Source organism: Schistocerca gregaria, chromosome 4, assembly GCF_023897955.1.
Source record: "Schistocerca gregaria isolate iqSchGreg1 chromosome 4, iqSchGreg1.2, whole genome shotgun sequence".
Taxonomy (NCBI): Eukaryota; Metazoa; Arthropoda; class Insecta; order Orthoptera; family Acrididae; genus Schistocerca; species Schistocerca gregaria.
In genome coordinates this window covers 534,962,624-534,982,133 of record NC_064923.1, presented here as the reverse complement: position 1 = coordinate 534,982,133, position 19,510 = coordinate 534,962,624, and the positions used below count along the sequence as shown (strand labels likewise).

The following is a 19,510-nucleotide window of genomic DNA, read 5'->3' as shown; positions in this document are numbered from 1 at the left end:
TCTACGGATAACTTTATCTCGCTTACATGTAATGTATTCGTATTTGCTAATATGGATAACGATCACACGTATAGCGGAATGACAACAATGAAAATGTGTACCGTATTTCCCGCTTATCGCGAGTAGTCACCCTTACCAATGGCCTATGCGAGCATACTTCACGACCAGAGCCAAACTTCCATATGTCGTCAGCCATGTATCTACAGCCTGCACTCGTAAATCCATTATACATGTTCCCGTACGGGGGAGAAATTTTAAATGAGAGTCGCTTGCCTGGTGTCGGCAGATGTAAATGATATAGCAGTTTGTTCAGAAGTACGATAAATGTTGCTTTGGACACGCATAGAAGGACGCCTGTCCGAAGGTACATTGCATCGAACTTCTGAACAACAAAAGCACTACAATTCGGTATTGCATTATTTCACCTGATTCCAACAGCCAAAGAAACAGAATCTTGTGTCTAATTAAAGTTGAAAAAGGCCTTATCCTATTCCTCCAAAACGCTTTAAGGATTGAAAAATTAACGAGTACGAATAAATTAATCTTAAAATTTGGTTTATTTCGTTGCTGCTAAGTTAAAGTCTTTCGCGACGATATTCTGGCCAAAATTATAGTCTTTTCATATAAAAGTAACCTTTTATGTGGCTCTCCTTTCCAGGATACAAACATTGTCTGAGTACGTAAAGATTTTATTTAGCTGATCCGATAACAAAATATTATTTTATTCACAGTAATAACCTTTTATTTGTTCGCTCCCGGTAGTTGAATGAGTGGTCAGCGCGACAGAATGTCACTCTTAAGGGTTTGAGTTCGATTCCCGATTGGATCGGAGATTTTCTCCGTTCAGGGACTGGGCGTTGTGTTGTCCTAATCATCATCATTCCATCCCCATCGACGCGCAAGTCGCGGAAGTGGCGTCAAATCGAAAGACTTGCACCCGGAGAACGGTCTACCCGATGGGAGGCCCTCGTCACACGACATTTATTTATATTTATTTACCTTTTATTTGGCTTCCCTTCCCAAGATCGTTCAATTCACAATTGGCAGTAATCTTTCATTTGGTCACCCACACTAGAACACAAGCCTTTTAATGTTACTGGAAATTTTCAGGAGGACACTGCTACACATGATGTCCTGCGGCTTACTGTCATTTTTTGGGCGTTGAGAAAGTCGAGTCATTGACATGAGGGACATAAGGCATCAAACCAACAGACTGCACTGACTGTTGATTTTACTGAAACGACTCCAACACGGGTGATGACGACATACGAGTAGAATGAGAACAACAGCGTGGCAGGAACAATCCTTGCAAAAGTGCTACGGCATTCAAGGATCACACAATTGTGATGAATAGGCAGATGACAGAAACTGAAATCCGGACAGCGTTATAGACAATGATAGCGAATCGTCGGGTACAGATAATTGATAACTCGACTGAGATCCCGAGCTGCCATGTGTCCTTTACCACTGTAATCATACCACTGACCACAGAGAAATGCATGATGTAGAGCAGGAGCCTACTGCCACAATGACTGATAGTCTATGACTGTGGTTCCTAACAAGTGGTCCGCGGGTCCCCAGGGTCTATGAACTATGCCAGAGGGGTCCGCAAGATGCTGTAAGAATAAAAATATATTAAATATATTTCGTATGATAACAGATTTTTTGTTTTGGCCTATTTCTGCACGAGCAGAGCTTTAGCGAACTCTAACTTCTGCTTCTAGCGTCTCCCTAGAGCCAACTGACGCTAGCTCACTCAAGCGCAAAACTAGAATTAGATAGAGGCAAATAGCTATGCTGTATGCCGTTAGACTGCGCGCGCTGCCTCTTTGCAGCTGACAACTGACAGCCACTGGCTTTTTTAGGTACTTGTTACTGTGATATGACGTACCAATCATGCTTTATGAGGGGATCCTCGAGAAAATTTTGTGGAAACCCCTGGTCTATGGGATTTAGCGATGTGCCTCATCTCTGTTTGTGATGTTGCCAATGTAGACCACAGAAAGCAGCGATTCTCCAGACTCATACTTCTCAGTCCCTTGGAATCGTCGTTTGGGAAGCTAGTGGACCTATTGATAGGACTGATTTGGTAGTGTCTGAAAGAAGGCAGAATGCTCACTAGTGTGTCAAAGGAATGGTGAACACCTGTTGTCATATCATTCACGACCAGGGCACCAAACAGCATACTCGTATTACAAAAGCACAGTGCGAGACCCCGCACTTTAGTTCACACCAAAAATGGCTTGAGTTCCCTACGGATCTTTGACTGACCTGGCCGGTCCCCTGATTTGTCACACTCAGAGTATGTGTGGGGGTGCGATGGGAAGACGTATATTTTTGCAGCCGGCTATCTTCATAAACTTCAGGAACTAACACAGCAGGTTTTCCAGGCACCACTAGAAATCATATGAATGCGTGGTGACTGCTCTTTCGGACATGACCGAAAGAACAGACACCGCGCTAAATTCCCAATAGTGGTAGATATCATGTAAAATGAAGGTGGAGGCGAGGAGGAGGGAGGGGGGAGAAAGGGAGGAAAGGGACGGAACTAATGAAATGAGCATCATGTCTGCAAGAATAGGCACCATAATAATTACACAGCTGTGTTACACATTATGTAAATTGAAGGTAGAGCTGGGAGAAAGGAAAGAAACTAATGATATCGACTGTATCGGGACTATAGGTGGAATTAGCGGCGACGAGTGAAAACATGTGCCGGACTGTGGCTCTAAACTAGGACCTCCTGATACTAGGAAGTTGCGTTAACCACTGCGCCCTCAGGACACGGTGTTGATCGTAAATTCGTGGACTATCTCGGCACGCCTCCCTGCCGACCCACACGTCCACCGCGCGCTACCTATCCGCTGTACCCGTCCATGTGCTCCCGGCTCGCCAATGGTAGATTCACGCTTCAGGTCGGAAGTAAGTGAGTATCTGTACTGAAGTTTGTGGATTCACCACCCATCGAGGCAGTTTGATTGTATGAATGCCTGGTAACTCGTCTTTCAGACTAGCTTCTGGTTTCATTAGTTCCTTCCCTTTCCTTCCCTTCTCCCACCTCCACCTTCAGTTAACGTAATATGTATCGCAGCTGCGGATTTTGAGAGGCGTTTGTTCTTTCGGACATGTCAGAAAGAACAGATACCACGCATTCACCTCGATGGGTAATGAACCCTCAATCTTCAGTGTAAATGCGCACTTACGTTACACCACAGAGGGAATCTAAGATTAGCGAACGTTGAGTATATGGACTAGGACTGCAGATAGGTGGAGCTAGGCGGGAATGCGAGTCGGGTGGAGAACGTGCCGACATAGTCAGCGTATTTGCGATAAAATCTGTGTCCAGGTGTCGCAGAAATTCACGCAAATCCCTAGTAAGAAGGAGATCCTGATTTCGAGTGTTGGTTCACCACAAATTTCCCGTCGTCGTCATTTATTTCGCATAAAGTCGCGATGAAGATGATATCATTATTTGCTTCCCTATCATTTCCTTTTCCCCTTTCCACCTTCAATTTATGTATTCACAAGCACTTCCTCAAGACGATATTGCTTTCACGTTACTACGAATACATTACTGTTTTAGTGTCTGTGGAGGCCACACCTCATAGTGATGTTGATGATAGACATAATTCCTGAATGGAATAAACGTCGCATCATTTAATATTCATTATGTGACGAATATCATAACGAAGTTTGATAAATATCGGATACGTGTTTCATAGTGTAACTCTTTCCATTTATGTGAGTGTAAGTGATTGACTTAAATAATTTTTTACTTATAGATTCCAGTACTTTTAAAACGCATTTTTGCTTCACACATTCGTTTTCATCTGTTTGAAGCCGATAAGCCTATAACTGCTCGTCTGATGATCATACAAGCTGTGACATCTTTTGTGTAATTAATTCAGCGTTATCATAATGGAAAATCTGCGCATACGAAAGATGTTACAAAATGTTACTTATAGTATTTGGTAATATCCAGTCATGGTCGGCACCAGTCAGAGCCAAATGTGAACAGATCGGACATAAATGCATCTGGCTGTAAAAGTATTAAAACATTTCACCAATTAAGGACATCTCCTTCGAAGATAAGTCTGTCTTTCCACGAGGCAACACGTTATCAGACCGTCAATGTTGGTCAAGAATGTCCTAGTCGTGACAGAATCGCTCATTATACAGGAGGTGTCTGCAAAGGCCCACACACTTGGTTCTGTTGTCGTTCTTTAGGAAAATACTGCGATTCTCGGATAATACTGAATCACATCACTGAATAACTGCAAATCAGCTGTTTCAAAGTGTCTTGCTAGCACTAGTTCGGAACGGCTTCACTGTGTCGTATCTACAAAACCCGTACAACTGGATAATGATAACTTGTTTGGTTAAGATCCTCATCGCAGGCAAAACATTCATGAGTGGGTTGTTTTATCGAGACCGAATGTAAGTGCATTCTAACCCTTTCTCGCTGCTCCGATAGAGTCAAATGCGTCTATGCGCAAGGTCAAGTTTGGTATGCGATCAACCATACAGTCTTTGAGCAGCGGGTTCCAGGGTTAACTCATTGCTTAGAACCGATAAAACGCTTGCATCTTGTGCAAGAACTAAAAGACGAGTCGTATTTTACTGAAACATAAAATAGGCTGGATGAAGTTAAAGACTCTACAGGAAACAACAATCTTGGGTGAAGGGTTGGTATAGTGGAAACATATAACAGACGGACGTAAACGAATGACATTCAAAATTTGCACGTTCGTACAGCCTAGAACTAAATCACCTTTAAGTTTCAGGAAAGAGCAATGTTTTTTAAATTTAAAAACGCAACAGTTTATATTTCTAAAAATCAAAACTGTTAAATCTGACATTCTGATGAGGACAATCCACAAACCTTTATAACTTTTCCACATCCTTCTACTGACCGCACAGCTTCAAACAATGGCCGCGTTTCTAAGGTCTGTGGATAGCTCGATCTGCAATTAAAGAACAGGCACTTCGCTTGTAGGATCTCTGCTTCCACGTATCATTCAAAGGGAGAACTTTTCCATTTTTTTCGCTGAGCTCGGAGCATAAATCTGCAACTGAAGAAGTTTGATCAGGCAGACAGACGTGTATAACAGGGAGTGGAGAGAAAACCCGAAATCGTTTGTATGTAGCTCAGTCGATGCGTACTATTTATTGTGACCATTCTTACGATGTATAGTTGTTAATGTGCTAGATGTTCTGAATTATTGTTCGGTAATTTGTGGTTCTTACTAACTGACTTCGAGAAAAGACGTCGAACGTAGTGAGAATCGTTCTGCTAGATTTGTGACCCACCTGTTCTATCTGAACTAGGTTGTTATAGAGATTCACACGAATCGTAATAAAAAAATTGAGGACCTGTTCGCGAAATGCTGCTGTGTAAGGTTAGGATCAATATTTGAAAATGATTGTCAAACGGTCATATGGAGTAAACCTTCAGAAAGGCGATAAACCATGTTTAAGATATTTAATATATGTGCATTTCATTCTCGAGTCAAGTACAAATAGAACAAGGAAATCATTTCAAATTTCTGTTATGTGTATGACATTACGTATATTTCTCTTTAATAAATTTGTTTTATTTTCAGATAAAGAGTCGAACGAAGATCAGAACAAAGCGCTGGGAAACATGAGGGAAATTCAGAGGCAGATATATGACAATAAGATACCTAACAGGATGTACTCGCCCCAGTTTCGAAATATAGCTAATGTACCTGCTAGCGTAAGTACGACTGTTATGTAAATACCTAATTCGATAATTTTTGAATTAGTATATCTTATGAATATTTTAAAATCCTCTTCCAAACTTCAAGCTACGTGGCAGGTAGTCAATATTAGAGAAAAAAGCATGTATTTCAGCCTCACAGTTTTCTTGCGTAAAGGTCCACTTGTAATTAAAAGCTTCCCACGAGTTTCCCGACAAGTGATTGACGTATACGCTGCGTACATTCTGCTACCCCGCTGAGGAAGACAGGTGAGTCGCTTGAAAGCTTATTAATTTCCAATTTTCAGCCAGATGAAATTTCTTTACTTAAAACCTTTTGTTTCGAAAACTGACAGTTGCTGACAATAATTTTGTGTTTCGTGTCACATTGTTCATCACGCACTTCTCTGAAACAACCGTGGCGTTTGCGCTTGAGGACATGAAAATGTGAATTGATTTGATCAGTAATTTTAATAGCTCTTTATTATAATGCACAATCACGACTGAAGTTATTTTGACTAACAACCCTTAATTACAACTGGTTTCGGTCTTCCAGCATCATCAGATTTAGTGTTATATTTCGAGACTGTCGATGGTCAAGCGTCATACTGAAAGGCAAAAAATTACCGTTTTTCCTCTTCGCAAATTTATGACCATCGGATCTCGCATTTAGCGTGCGAATGTATGCGATAAATCGTCATGACGAATTTATCAGCATTCAGATAATCGAGTGCAACTCATTGTATAAGGTCGATGGGAGTGACGTCATCTACATCTACGCTACATGATTAGTCTGCAAATTACACTTAAGCCCTTGGCAGGGGGGTCATCGAACCACTTTCACACTAATTCTCTGTTATTTCATTCTCGAACAGCACTAGGAAAAAATAACTAATTGTATCTTTCCACGCGAGCTCTGATTTCCCTTATTGTATTATGATAATCGCTTCTCTCTATGTAGGTCGGATGCAACAAACAATTTTTGTAATCTGCGGAGAAAGTTGGTGAGTGCAGTTTTGTGAGAAGAATCCGCCGCAACGAAAAGCACTTTTGTTTTAACGATTTCCACCACAAACCCTGTAACATCTCCATGTCGCTTTCTCTCCTATTTCTCGATAATAAAAACATGTTGGCCATCTTCGAACTTTGTTGAAGTACTCCAGTAATCCGGTTGGTATGGATCCCACACCGCGTAGGAGTACTCCAAAAGTGGACGGAAATGCGCAATGTAGGCAACCTCTTCAGTAGATCTATTGAATCTTCTAAGTGTTCTGCCAATAAAACTCAGTCTTAGTTTCGCCTTCCCCACATTATTTCAATGTGTACTTTTCAAGTTAAGGTGTTCGTAATTATAGCTGCTAGGTATTTAGTTGAATTTAAGGCTCTTAGATTTGATTGATTTATAGTGTAACCGAACTTAAAGGGATTCCTTTTAGCACTTACGTGGATGACCTCACATTTTTCATTATTTAAGGTCAATTGCCAATATTTGCACCATACAAATATCTTATATAAATCGTATTACAATTAACTTTTGTCTTCTGATGAGGACAAACGGCAGCATCATCTGCAGACAAGCTACTACGACTGCCCAGATCGACTCCTAAATCATCTGTGTTGATAAGTAACAGCAGAGAGCCTATAATACTACCATTGGGAACGCTAGAAGTCACTTCATCTTTACTCGTTGACATTCCGTCAGTTACTACGAACTGTGTCCTTTCTGACAGGACATCTACATCTACATCTTCATACATACTCCGCAAGCCACTTGACGGTGTGTGGCGGAGGGTACCCTGAGTACCTCTATCGGTTCTCCTTCTATTCCAGTCTCGTATTGTTCGTGGAATGAAGGATTGTCGGTATGCTTCTGTGTGGGCTCTAATCTCTCTGATTTTATCCTCATGGTCTCTTCGCGAGATATACGTAAGAGGGAGCAATATACTGTTTGACTCTTCGGTGAAGGTATGTTCTCGAAACTTTAACAAAAGCCCGTACCGAGCTAATGAGCGTCTCTCCTGCAGAGTCTTCCACTGGAGTTCATCTGTCATCTCCGTAACACTTTCGCAGTTACTATATGATCCTGTAACGAAGCGCGCTGCTCTCCGTTGGATCTTCTCTATCTCTTCTATCAACCCTATCTGGTATGGATCCCACACTGTTGAGCAGTATTCAAGCAGTGGGCGAACAAGCGTACTGTAACCTACTTCCTTTGTTTTCGGATTGCATTTCCTTAGGATTCTTCCAATGAATCTCAGTCTGGCATCTGCTTTACCGACAATCAACTTTATATGATCATTCCATTTTAAATCACTCCTAATGCGTACTCCCAGATAATTTATGGAATTAACTGCTTCCAGTTGCTGACCTGCTATTTTGTAGCTAAGTGATCAGGGATCTATCTTTCTATGTATTCGCAGCACATTACACTTGTCTACATTGAGATTCAATTGCCATTCCCTGCACCATGCGTAAATTCGCTGCAGATCCTCCTGCATTTCAGTACAATTTTTCATTGTTGCAACCTCTCGATACACCACAGCATTATCAGCAAAAAGCCTCAGTGAACTTCCGATGTCATCCACCAGGTCATTTATGTATATTGTGAATAGCAACTTTCCTATGACACTCCCCTGCGGTACACCTGTAATTACTCTTACTTCGGAAGACTTGTCTCCATTGAGAATGACATGCTGCGTTCTGTTATCTAGGAACTCCTCAATCCAATCACACAATTGGTCTGATAGTCCGTATGCTCTTACTTTGTTCATTAAACGACTATGGGGAACTGTGTCAAACGCCTTGCGGAAGTCAAGAAACACGGCATCTACCTGTGAACCCGTGTCTGTGGCCCTCTGAGTCTCGTGGACGAATAGCGCGAGCTGGGTTTCACACGACCGTCTTTTTCGAACCCATACAGATTCTTACAGAGTAGATTTCTAGTCTCCAGAAAAGTCATTATACTCGAACATAATACGTGTTCCAAAATTCTGCAACATCACGAATACAGTCTCAGAACTGAGACGATATCCCTTAAGCTATAATTCTATTACAAGCCGCTGATGAGGTATGGTGTCAAAAGCCTTCTGAAAATCTAGAAACACCGAATCAACTTTAAATTGCTTGTCAATCGCACTCAACACAGTGTGAGTAAAGAGCTAGTTATGTTTCACAAGAACAATGCTGTCTAAAATCGTATTAACATGTGGCAATACATCGTTCTCTTCGATGTGATTCATGAAGCTCGAACATAATATTCATTCCAAAATCCTGCTACATATCGCGTTAATGACTGGGGTGTAATTTAGTAGGTTACCACTGTCACGTTTTTTGAATATTGCTGTAATCCGTGAAACTTTCTAGTGTTTGGGTGTGGATCTTTCACGGAGCGAGCGGTTGTATATGATTGTTGAGAATGGAGCTATTCCATCAGCATACTCTGAAAGGAATCTATTCAATCTAGACCCCAAAACTAGTTTTCATTAAGTGATTGAAGTTGCTTCACTACTCCGAGGATATCTTTTTGCCGCGCGGAGTGGCCTCTTGGTTAGAGGCGCCATCTCACGGATTGCGAGACCCTTTCCGCCGGAGGTTCCAGTGCTACGTTGGGCATGGGTGTGTGTGTTGTTCTTAGCATAAGTTAGTTTAAGTTAGTTTAAGAAGAGCGCAAGTCTAGGGACCGATGGCCCAGCAGTTTCGTCCCGTAGGAATTCACATATATGTGAACATTTGATATCTATTTCTAAATTACTGTGCTTAATTCACATTCTGTGGTGACGAAAGTTTTGGTAGGCTGTGTTTAGTAACTCTATTTCCATTCCTATCACCCAGAGAATTACTTCACATAAGACCAGATTCTCTTTGGATTTGGTGCCAGGTGTCGAGATAATGTTTCATTGTGGAAACTATTATAAGCACCACGCATTGATGTCCGAGCTAAATTTCGAGCTTCTATAAAAGACTGCCAGTCTTGCAGATTTTGCGTTCGTTTAAATCTGGCATGCGTTTCTCGTTGTTTCTGCAACAGTGTTATGACATGTTCTGTGCTATGTCTTTTGTAAGTTATTTGGTGTACATCTCTCAACTGCTGCTGACACTATTTCCTTGAATTCGGGCCACATCTACTCTACTCTTACGTTGGATTGGAGACTGTCTCTCAGGAAGGCGTCAAGTGAATTATTTTTATTTATTTATTTATTTATTTTTGCTTTCTTGAACGATATATTTTCCGCTTATGTATGGTGGATTTGGAAGTTACCGTATTCAGTCTCGCTAGGAGAACCCTAACTAATCCCTGAATCCGTTTTGATGCCCGTTATTACCTCAGGATTATTCTTTTTCTCCAGAGTAAGCAATCGCAGTATCTGAAGGTTCCTTTAAAACAGCATGAACGGTTCGATTTCTCAAAAATGCAAACTAGCTGTGTGCGAGATAACTGCGAATAATGGTCGGGCTCTGTGCCATGTTCGTAACAAGAACGCCTTACCCCCCCCCCCCTCCCCCCCTTGAAGTCAGTAAATTCACCGGCCATCTTGAACTATTTCATCCCCCTCACGCCATATGGGCTGGAGGCTATCAGCGTGAGTGAAGAGCACTTTATAAAAATATAAAAAGAAGAGAAGAACTGTTACTGAAGAACAAAGGTTACAAATGGTTTGAAAACAATGAGTAGGCCGATTTTTTGTAGCGCCTGCTTAAAAAGAACATTAGGATCGTTTTCTTTCTTGAATTAAAAATCAAAGTACCGACAAATACAAAAAGGAAATTTTCACATCTCAGGACGATGAAATGTAGGAAAAGGCAGTGCACTCTCACTACTGTGCTGGGAGGAAAGTATTTCTGGAGAAGAGAATATGTTCGATAGCTCATCCACACAAATCTGAAGACTGCAAAAACCGACAAGTGGGGGAGTTACCACACAGTCGGCTAAACAGCTCTTGCATCAAAGTTGCTGACATGAATAGTTTACTGAAGAATCGGAAGAAATTGAGGACGTGTTAGATGACTATCAATTTTGCTTTAGGAAAAGTAAAGATGCTAGAGAGGCAGTTCTGGCGTTGGGGTTGATGATGGAAGCAAGACTAAAGAGAAACCCAGACATGTTTGTAAGAATATCGACCTGGAAAAAGGATTCGACAACGTAAAATGCTGCAAGATGTTTGAAATTCGGAGAAAAATAGGGGTAAGCTATAGGGAAAGGTGGATAACATGCAATATGTACAGGATTCAAGATGGAACAATAAGAAAGGAAGACAAAGAGATAAGTGCTCGGACTAGAAAGGGTATGAGGTAGGGATATAGTCTTTCGCCACTACTGTTCAGTCTGTACAATGAGGAAACAATTCCGGGAACTAAAGAATGGTTCCTTGATAAGATCCGCCGGTGACACTGCTATTCCTAGTGCAAGTGAAGAAGAATTACAAGATGTGTTCAGTGGAATGAACAGTCTCATGAACACAGAATATGGATTGAGAGTAAACCGAAGAAAGATGAAAGTAGGGAGAAATAGCAGAAATGACAACAGCGACAAACTTAACATCACTGTTGGCGATCAGAAAGTAGATGAAGTTAACCAGTTCTCATACCTAGGGGGAAATATAACCCATGATGCGTGGAGCAAGAAGGACATAAAATGTTTACTAGCAGTGGTAAAAAGGGCATTCCTGACCAATAAAAGTCTAATAGTTAACAAAATGGATCTTAATTTGAGGAAGGTATTTCTGAGAGTGTATGTTGTGCTACAGAAGAATGTCGAAAATTAGGTGGACTGTTGACGTAAGGAATGGGAAGGGTCCCCGCAGAAACGGCGAGGAAAGGAATCTATAGAAAACTCTGACAAGAAGAAGGGACAGCATGGTAAGACACCTGTTATGAAAGCGGGATATAACTTCTGTGGTACTACAGCGAGTTGCAGAAGCTGAAAGCTGTAGATGAAGGCAGGGATTGGAATACCTCCAGGAAGTAATTGAGGAAGTAAGTTGCAAGTGCTACCCTGAGATGAAGATGTTGGCACGGGACAGGAATTCGTGTCGTACCGTACCAAACCAGTCAGAAGACTGATGAATCAAATGAAAGAAAGTTTTTACAGATGTGAGTAGAAAAGTTTGGGGTCTGTTAGGTAGAAAAGTATGGAGACGAGGGTAGATGCTGGGGTTACTTGTGGGAAGACATCAGTTGGGAAAGACAAAGGGTGTGGAGAAGTTTGCTGTATGGGTAGGGCAGTGACATCAAGGAGAAAATGATGGAGATGGATGTAGGGGGGAAAGTAGAGAGGAGTACTCACGTGGAGGGGGTAGGTGGGGACCAGTTAAAGTTGGTAGGAGGGGCGGATCTAATTGCCTGGGAGAGAGAGTTGGTTGAAACGGCATATGGGTGGGTGATTGAGTGCTTGTAGGTTTAGGGACTGTAAGATGAGAAATTAAAGGCGCAGCAGAATACCAGGATTTGAGCAGAGACAGTGGGGTTAATGGAATCTAGTTTTCAGGTAGTACAGGAAACGCAGAGGTGTTCGACGTGGTTGAGGAGGAAAGGGGATTTCATGAGATGGTAGAAGATTCAAGTGCGAAAAAGTAAAGGATGCAGAAAACGAGAATTTGGAGGGACTCACGGCATGCGCCAATCAAATCAAGCTTGACAGAACATAAGAGTCTTCAAAAGCTATCCTGAGTACATCACAGCCACAGAGAGTTCCCGTTTGGACGCAAAATTTTGTCACGTAACGCTGCTCACGAAAATCAGGTATGTTGGTGCTGAAAATGCCCTGTTGCTTCTTCACTGCAGCAACTACTAACACAGAAATAAATTCAACGCATCGGGTATCTGCAGAGTCTAACATGTAGATTTCTAAGTCAGCAATAGATGGCTCCTCTCTTCACTGCTCACTATTCAGAGAATTAACGCCAGTCTTTATTTAACATCTGTGGCACATTTAGCATAGATGACCTCTGTAGGGATAACTTGGCATCTACAATGGAGGCTCATCTCTTCTTCCCATGAGTTTTGCTCTTCTCCGATTACGCTTAACTATAGGACCGTATTACACCTAAAAGTATTTTGTGGAAGATCCTTTAGAAAAGATTTTTTATAAAATCTTTGATTTTCAGCTTGGTAATTTTTACAAAACCATTTATAAACGTTGGAGCTTGGAGTTAACTTTTATAGAAGATTAGTTATAGACGTTGGACAACCTAATAAAGGCTTTACCAGCTCTGGATGGTTATTGTAAAATACAAAGCAATAACTTCGTTGGACTGGTCCCATTTTTATTTTTGGCATTAAGATCAATGAGCAAAATATTAGTCACCCGTACGGAATACCACACTGTTAGTTTCGAAGGGCTGTAGGCGTCAACTTTGGATATGTCCATGACTACACCGTGAACTAACTGCCCCAGTTTGTTTGTATACATAAGCAGGCTTTCATAATTGTCTTCAAGGATCGGTGTACCATTTGCAGCCATGCAACAGGGAGTATGAACAGTGGTTATAGGAAGATTCTAACCCACAGAAAACAGAGACAAGTGTAACATCTGAGTTTCTACCACAAAACCCACCTGTGTGACATGTGGGTGGTTATTACCGTCACAGTACAATAGTTCGTGATAATTGTAGCAATTCCGGTTGAAATCAGTGACAGTCAGTTTTATACTCGACAGAATATGCTGCTGTCAATGAATGTAGGTCCAGCTCAACATTTTCCTAGTGAACACTGTGAAGGATATCACATTCAATGGACATGCAATGCAGGAATTTGCATACGGAAATTTTTCACAATGGCTCATAAATCTACGCATATTCAGTGTGTCTAACGGCACGTAAATTGGAAATAGCTGATTTGAGGCGCCTCGTGTGCTCTCAAGAATTGCAGTTTCCCCTATTTTCAAATGATGGAAGGCTTCCAGTGCACAGACGGTCCAATGACGTGTTGCACTGTATGGATGGTGCTGCTAAGCCCGATGTCTTCTGTGTTGTTTCGGCTGTGTTTTTTGTAACTCGATTTGGGTACATTGGTTCAGGCTACCGTGAACATGAGCAGAGTTTTCATTTCAAAATTCTCAACGACCAAGTTTGCGCTCTCTCCTAAAATTTCTATATAATTATGCTGTGGACACTCTTACCTTCCAAGAAAACATGTACTATATTCACAAGCCTACACGATTACGTTCTCGTTCAATGAACACCCAGGCACTAAATTTAACCTCAATTGGACGTTAAATCACCGGACCTTAACCTTTTAGAAAATATCTGGGACTGTCTGTAGCAGCGGGTGAAACGTAACAATCAGAACCAGCTCTACGGGATCTAGAACTGAACATTAATACGGGTAAGACTGAAATGATAGAAGTATGCATAAAAGCCCCTCATAGTGGATCAAAACAGGCTGGAAAAGGAAATACAGACAGAATGAGAAATGTTAAATATCTGAGCACCTGGTTCAACACGAATAACAACGCAAGACAAGAAACCGATCAATATATTGTCAGTTGATCTAAAACTTATTTCAGTCGCGAGCAGATAATGTCACCAAAAAAGTGTCATTTCTGACCAAACTTAATGCCTATAATGCAGTGATAGTGCCGGTGTTGTTATATGGGGCAGAAACCTTAACACCACAAAGAAATATGAAGAGAATGTGTCGATCTTTGAACGGAAGATCATGAGACCAATTCGCGAAGAGAACATCTAGAGACGTAGAAAGGACTACGAACTGTTCGACTTGATTAAACTAGGGAACATGGTGCAGAAGAACAAAGCGCGGAGAATAAGCTTGGCAGGACACATTGTTAGGAGGCCAGACAGGTGCCTGGCCAGCGTTATGGAACCGGGAAAATCTGATGGAATTCCTTCAGGTGAAAGGACAAGGAAGCGAACGGGCGATGAACTGCAGAAGAACCTTCAGCAGCTGTGTATCAATAATTACAAGATCAGAAGTGCACATGATCTCCATCTATGGAGGAACATCGTAAGGTCGGCACATGATCTTCAGAATCCGTGGTCGCTGATAAATATGTATGTGAATATGGGATGTAGTCATCAATGAATTGCTGGATATGTATTATCGGTAAAATGTATGCAGCCTCCTCCTGGTCAAGTTAAGGCTGTTACCAAGGCTACAATGGATATTTTACGCCCTGACAGGCATACGTCACAGTTACCTCTTCACACACACACACACACACACACACACACACACACAAACACACACATACATACACACACACACACACACACACACACACACACACAACATACACTGATGAGACCAAACATTATGACCACCTGCTTAATAGTCTGTTTGTCCATCTTTGGAACAAAATACGCCACTGATTATGCTTATCAGGGATTGGATAGTGTGTTTGTAAGTTTGTGGACGTATGTATTATTACATGTCAACGTACAGTCATGTAATAGCCTACGCGTAAATACAGGGCCGCTGATTTGCGTATGCGGTGATGGCGCCGGATAGCGACCCAGATGGGTACCGTAGCATTTACATCAGGCGAATTTCTTCGCTGCGACAAACCTGATTCACTATAATGCTCTCAAACCACTACCGCATGGTTTGGGGTACGAGAGATGGGCAGTTATACTGCTGAGTGATGACGTCACCGTCTGGAAAGACATCAAGCATGAAAGGATGCAGCTGTATCGCAGGTGTCATCATGTCTTCGATTGCTACCACAGGTCCCATGAAACGACAGGAGAATGTCTCCAATGGGATAGTACTGCTACCACCAGCCTGCGTCCGTGGCGCGCTGCACGTTTCGAGCCGCCGTTCACCTTTATGACGACGTTTGTGGAGATGTAGTAGTGGTCTGCTGCGGAGCTCCATGTTCGACATTGTACGATGAACTGTGTGGTCTGAAACACTTGTGCGTGCAGCAGCATTGTGCTATTTTGGCAGAGATGCCACGGATTATCATCTATCCCACTTCACAGAGAAGACAAGCCTCCGAATCCCGCGTTCTGTGAAGAGTTATGGACGTCCAACCATTTATCCCGTAGTGGTTGTTTTACTGTCGTTCTACCTCTTTCTGTGGATGCTCACGACGGTAACACGTGTAAATTCTACCAGCTTCGCCGTTTTAGAGATATTCAAATGACTCTCAGCACAAGGGGACTTAATATCTGAGGTCATCAGTCCCCTAGCACTTAGAACTACTTAAACCTAACTAACCTAAGGACATCACACACATCCATGCTCGAGGCAGGATTCGAACCTGCGACCGTAGCAGTCGGGCGGATTCTAACTGAAGCGCCTAAAACCGCTGGTCCATCGCGGCCGGCTCGAGATCTTAGCTTTCGTTCACAGGCTTGCGTAATAATAATCGGGCCATCGACAAAGTTACTTATCTCAATGGATTTCCCCATCTGCAGCCCATAACTTCGTTGAGGCAGTTCCTCGTCCGTGTCTGCTCCGGTTACAAACTTTTGCTACCGCAACACGTGCCCACAACGCCATAAGGCGGCATTCAACGTCCCAGTTGGCAGCAGTCACACTGTTATGGCTTATAAGTGTATTTCACACGTATTCGTACTGTCGTCCATGTCTCCCCTACTTATCCCACCCCAGCTCCCCGAGGTAATAGGAGTATCATAATGCACAGTACTTTTGCACAAACAGTGAGTCATATAAATACCGAATTTGGTGAAATTGCTCCATGCGTTTTTGAGTTACATTTTACTACGCGCCTTACTCAGTCCGCGGACCCATAGCAATCACCAATGAGTCTAGTAACCCCGAAAATTGACGATACGATATTGGTAACTACTTTTACTGAGTATTTTACATGTATTTCTTCTCACCAACACTATGACTGCTAGAGATAGTAGGAGCACATTACCTCCAGAGTATTCTTATACACTACTGGCTATTGAAATTGCTTCACCAAGAAGAAATGCAGATGATAATCGGGTATTCACTGGACAAATATATTATACTAGAACTGACATGTGATTACACTTTCACGCAGTTTGGGTGCATAGATCCTGAGAAATCAGTACAAAGAACAACCACCTCTGGCCTTAATAAGGACCTTGATATGCCTGGGCATTGAGTGAAACAATGCTTGAATGGCGTGTACAGGTACAGCTGCCCATGGAGCTTCAACACAATACCACAGTTCAACAAGACTAGTGACTGACGTATTGTAACGAGCCAGTTGCTCGGCCACCATTGACCAGACGTTTTCAGTTGATGGGAGATCTGGAGAATGTGGTGGCCAGGGCAGCAGTCGAACATTTTCGATATCCAGAAAGACCCGTACAGGACTAGCAACATGCGTTCGTGCATTATCCTGCTGAATAGTAGGATTTCGCCGGGATCGAAGGAAAGGTAGAGCCACGGGTCGTAACAAATCTGGAATGTAACGTCCACTGTTCAAAGTGCCCTCAATGAGAACAAGAGGTGACCGAGACGTGTAACCAATGGCACCCCATACGATCACGCCGGGTGATACGCCAGTATGGCGATGACGAATACATGCTTCCAGTGTGCGTTCACCGCGATGTCGCCAAACACGGATGCGATCATCATAATGCTGTAAACAGAACCAGATTCATCCGAAAACATGACGTCTTGCCTTTCGTGCACCCAATTTCATCTGTGATGCAGCGTCAAGGGTAACCGCACCCATGGTCTCCGAACTGATAGTCAATGCTGTTTCAAATGGCTCTGAGCACTACGCGACTTAACATCTGTGGTCATCAGTCGCCTAGAACTTAGAACTAATGAAATCTAACTAACCTAAGGGCAACACACATATCCATGCCCGAACCTGGGACCGTAGTAGTCGCGCGGTTCCGGAATGAGCACCTAGAACCGGAGACCACTGCGGCCGGCAGTCCATGCTGCTACAAACGTCGTCGAACTGTTCGTACAGATGGTTGTTGTCTTGCAAACGTCCCCATGTGTTGACTCAGGGATCGAGACGGGGCTACACGATCCGTTAAGCCATGCGGATAAGATGCCTGTCACCTCGACCGCTAGTGATACGAGGCCGTTGGTATCCAGCACGGCGTTTCGTGTTAACCTCCTGAACCCACCGATTCCACATTCTGCTAACAGTCATTGGATCTCGACAAACGCGCGCAGCAATGTCGCGATACGATAAACCGCAATCGCGATGGGTTACAATCCGACCTTTATCAAAGTCGGAAACGTGAAGGTATGCATTTCTCCTCTTTGCACGAGGCATCACAACAACGTTTCACCACGCAACGCCGTTCAACTGCTGTTTGTGTATGAGGAATGGGTTGGAAACTTTCCTCATGTCAGCACGTTGTAGGTGTCGCCACCGGCTGCAACTTTGTTTTAATGCTCTGAAAAGCTAGTCATTTGCATATCACAGCGTCTTCTTCCCGTTGGTTAAATTTCGCGTCTGTAGTACGTCATCTTCGTGGTGTAATGGCCAGTAGTGTACAAATGATACAAATTATATATATACACTGCTTGGCAGAAATTTCTGGAGATGTTCCGTGTCCTTGCTTTCATGTCATGAGTATCACACTTCCACCCTTCACCTCATTGGGTAGTTCTTAACTTCACAGTAAGCTAGTAGAATCAATCTTGTGGATTCAGAGGAGATATGGAACGACCACACATACATAAAATGATTTGTATGATTTTATAGATTACCGTGATGTCTAATTATCTTTCCAGTGTGTTTACGAGCAGTATGTTGGTTAACGGGCCCTCGTGTGTCCGCAGCGTGTCATGGGGGAGGTGACGTATGCGGAGCTGGCACTGTGCGGGGCCGGCGCGACGCTGCCGCGGCCGGTGGAGCGCATGGCGCGCCCGGAGCCCACGGTGTACGCCCAGCTGGACGTGGTGCGCCAGCAGCTGCTGCAGCAGCACCAACAGCACCAGCAGCTCCCACAGCACCACCAGCTGCAGCTGCAGCAGCACCAGGCGCTGGCCCAGGCCCGCAGGAGCCCCGCCGTCCAGCTGCGAGACCTCTGCCTGCAGCAGCCGCCCACGCCCTCCCTCTTCCTGCACCCCGCCTCGCCCCTCCGGCAGGACGACGAGCAGTTCGTCAGCGCAGCGACGCCGCTCATCGCTCAGCAGCACGCCCACCCGGACAGCAAGGTAGACAGCGTCTGCTTCCGTCATCAGTAACTTACCTAGAAAGCATCCATCACCGTCATCACGTCTTCACCCTTAGTGGTCGGGCATGATGTCTGTTCCATCTTCGTCAACTAGTCTTATTCTTGCCGTTTTCCTAGGTCTTCCAAGAGTTTTTGCTTCTTGTAGTTCATATTTCTCAGGACACATTCAGGAAATTTAACTTCGTGGCAGACCTACCTCCGTCTATACGTTAATTGATGACCATATGCCAATTTTTACAGGTTCCCTCCAGTATGTAACTTCAAACCATCTGTCGTAGAGGTTTGATGACTTCATCCATCCATACCTCAGACATTCTCCAGGTAGTTTCATCAACATTTACATAATCTGTTCGTGTGTTGTATATATTTCCCAGAAAATTCGTGACAAATTCATATTTTATTCAGGACTTACCTTCAACTGGACGTTCATCAAAGATCATGTGATAATCTGACAGTATGCCTCCAAAAACTTGAGCTTCAACTCAGATGCCGTAGGAGTTCCTCGATTTCATCCACACATGCCTCACATCGGTCAAGCACAGCTGTTCCCTCAGATTTTTCGACCATAAAAATTGTTGCTTGAAGATGACAAGCAATGCAAGCCACATATATTGCTGATTTAAATCTGCAAGCCTTAATTTTTTGGCCATTATTAGTGGCATCCTTTGAAGTTCTCTGTTTTAAT

At 43.1% G+C, this 19,510-nt stretch overlaps 1 protein-coding gene across 3 annotated transcripts in view; it reads left to right on the top strand.

Moving 5' to 3' along the window:
* The window catches only part of LOC126266744 (nephrin-like), a 644,568-nt gene that overhangs the window by 619,383 nt on the left and 5,675 nt on the right, over positions 1-19,510 (top strand). For all 3 annotated transcript variants that reach the window (XR_007548914.1, XM_049971245.1, XM_049971246.1), the window contains exons 13-14: positions 5,604-5,737; positions 18,428-18,805. Coding sequence is in view for 2 of the 3 variants with exons in the window: in XM_049971245.1 (XP_049827202.1) it covers positions 5,604-5,737; positions 18,428-18,805 (512 nt within the window). In the remaining variant the exon portion in view is untranslated. The remainder of the gene's footprint in view (positions 1-5,603; positions 5,738-18,427; positions 18,806-19,510) is intronic.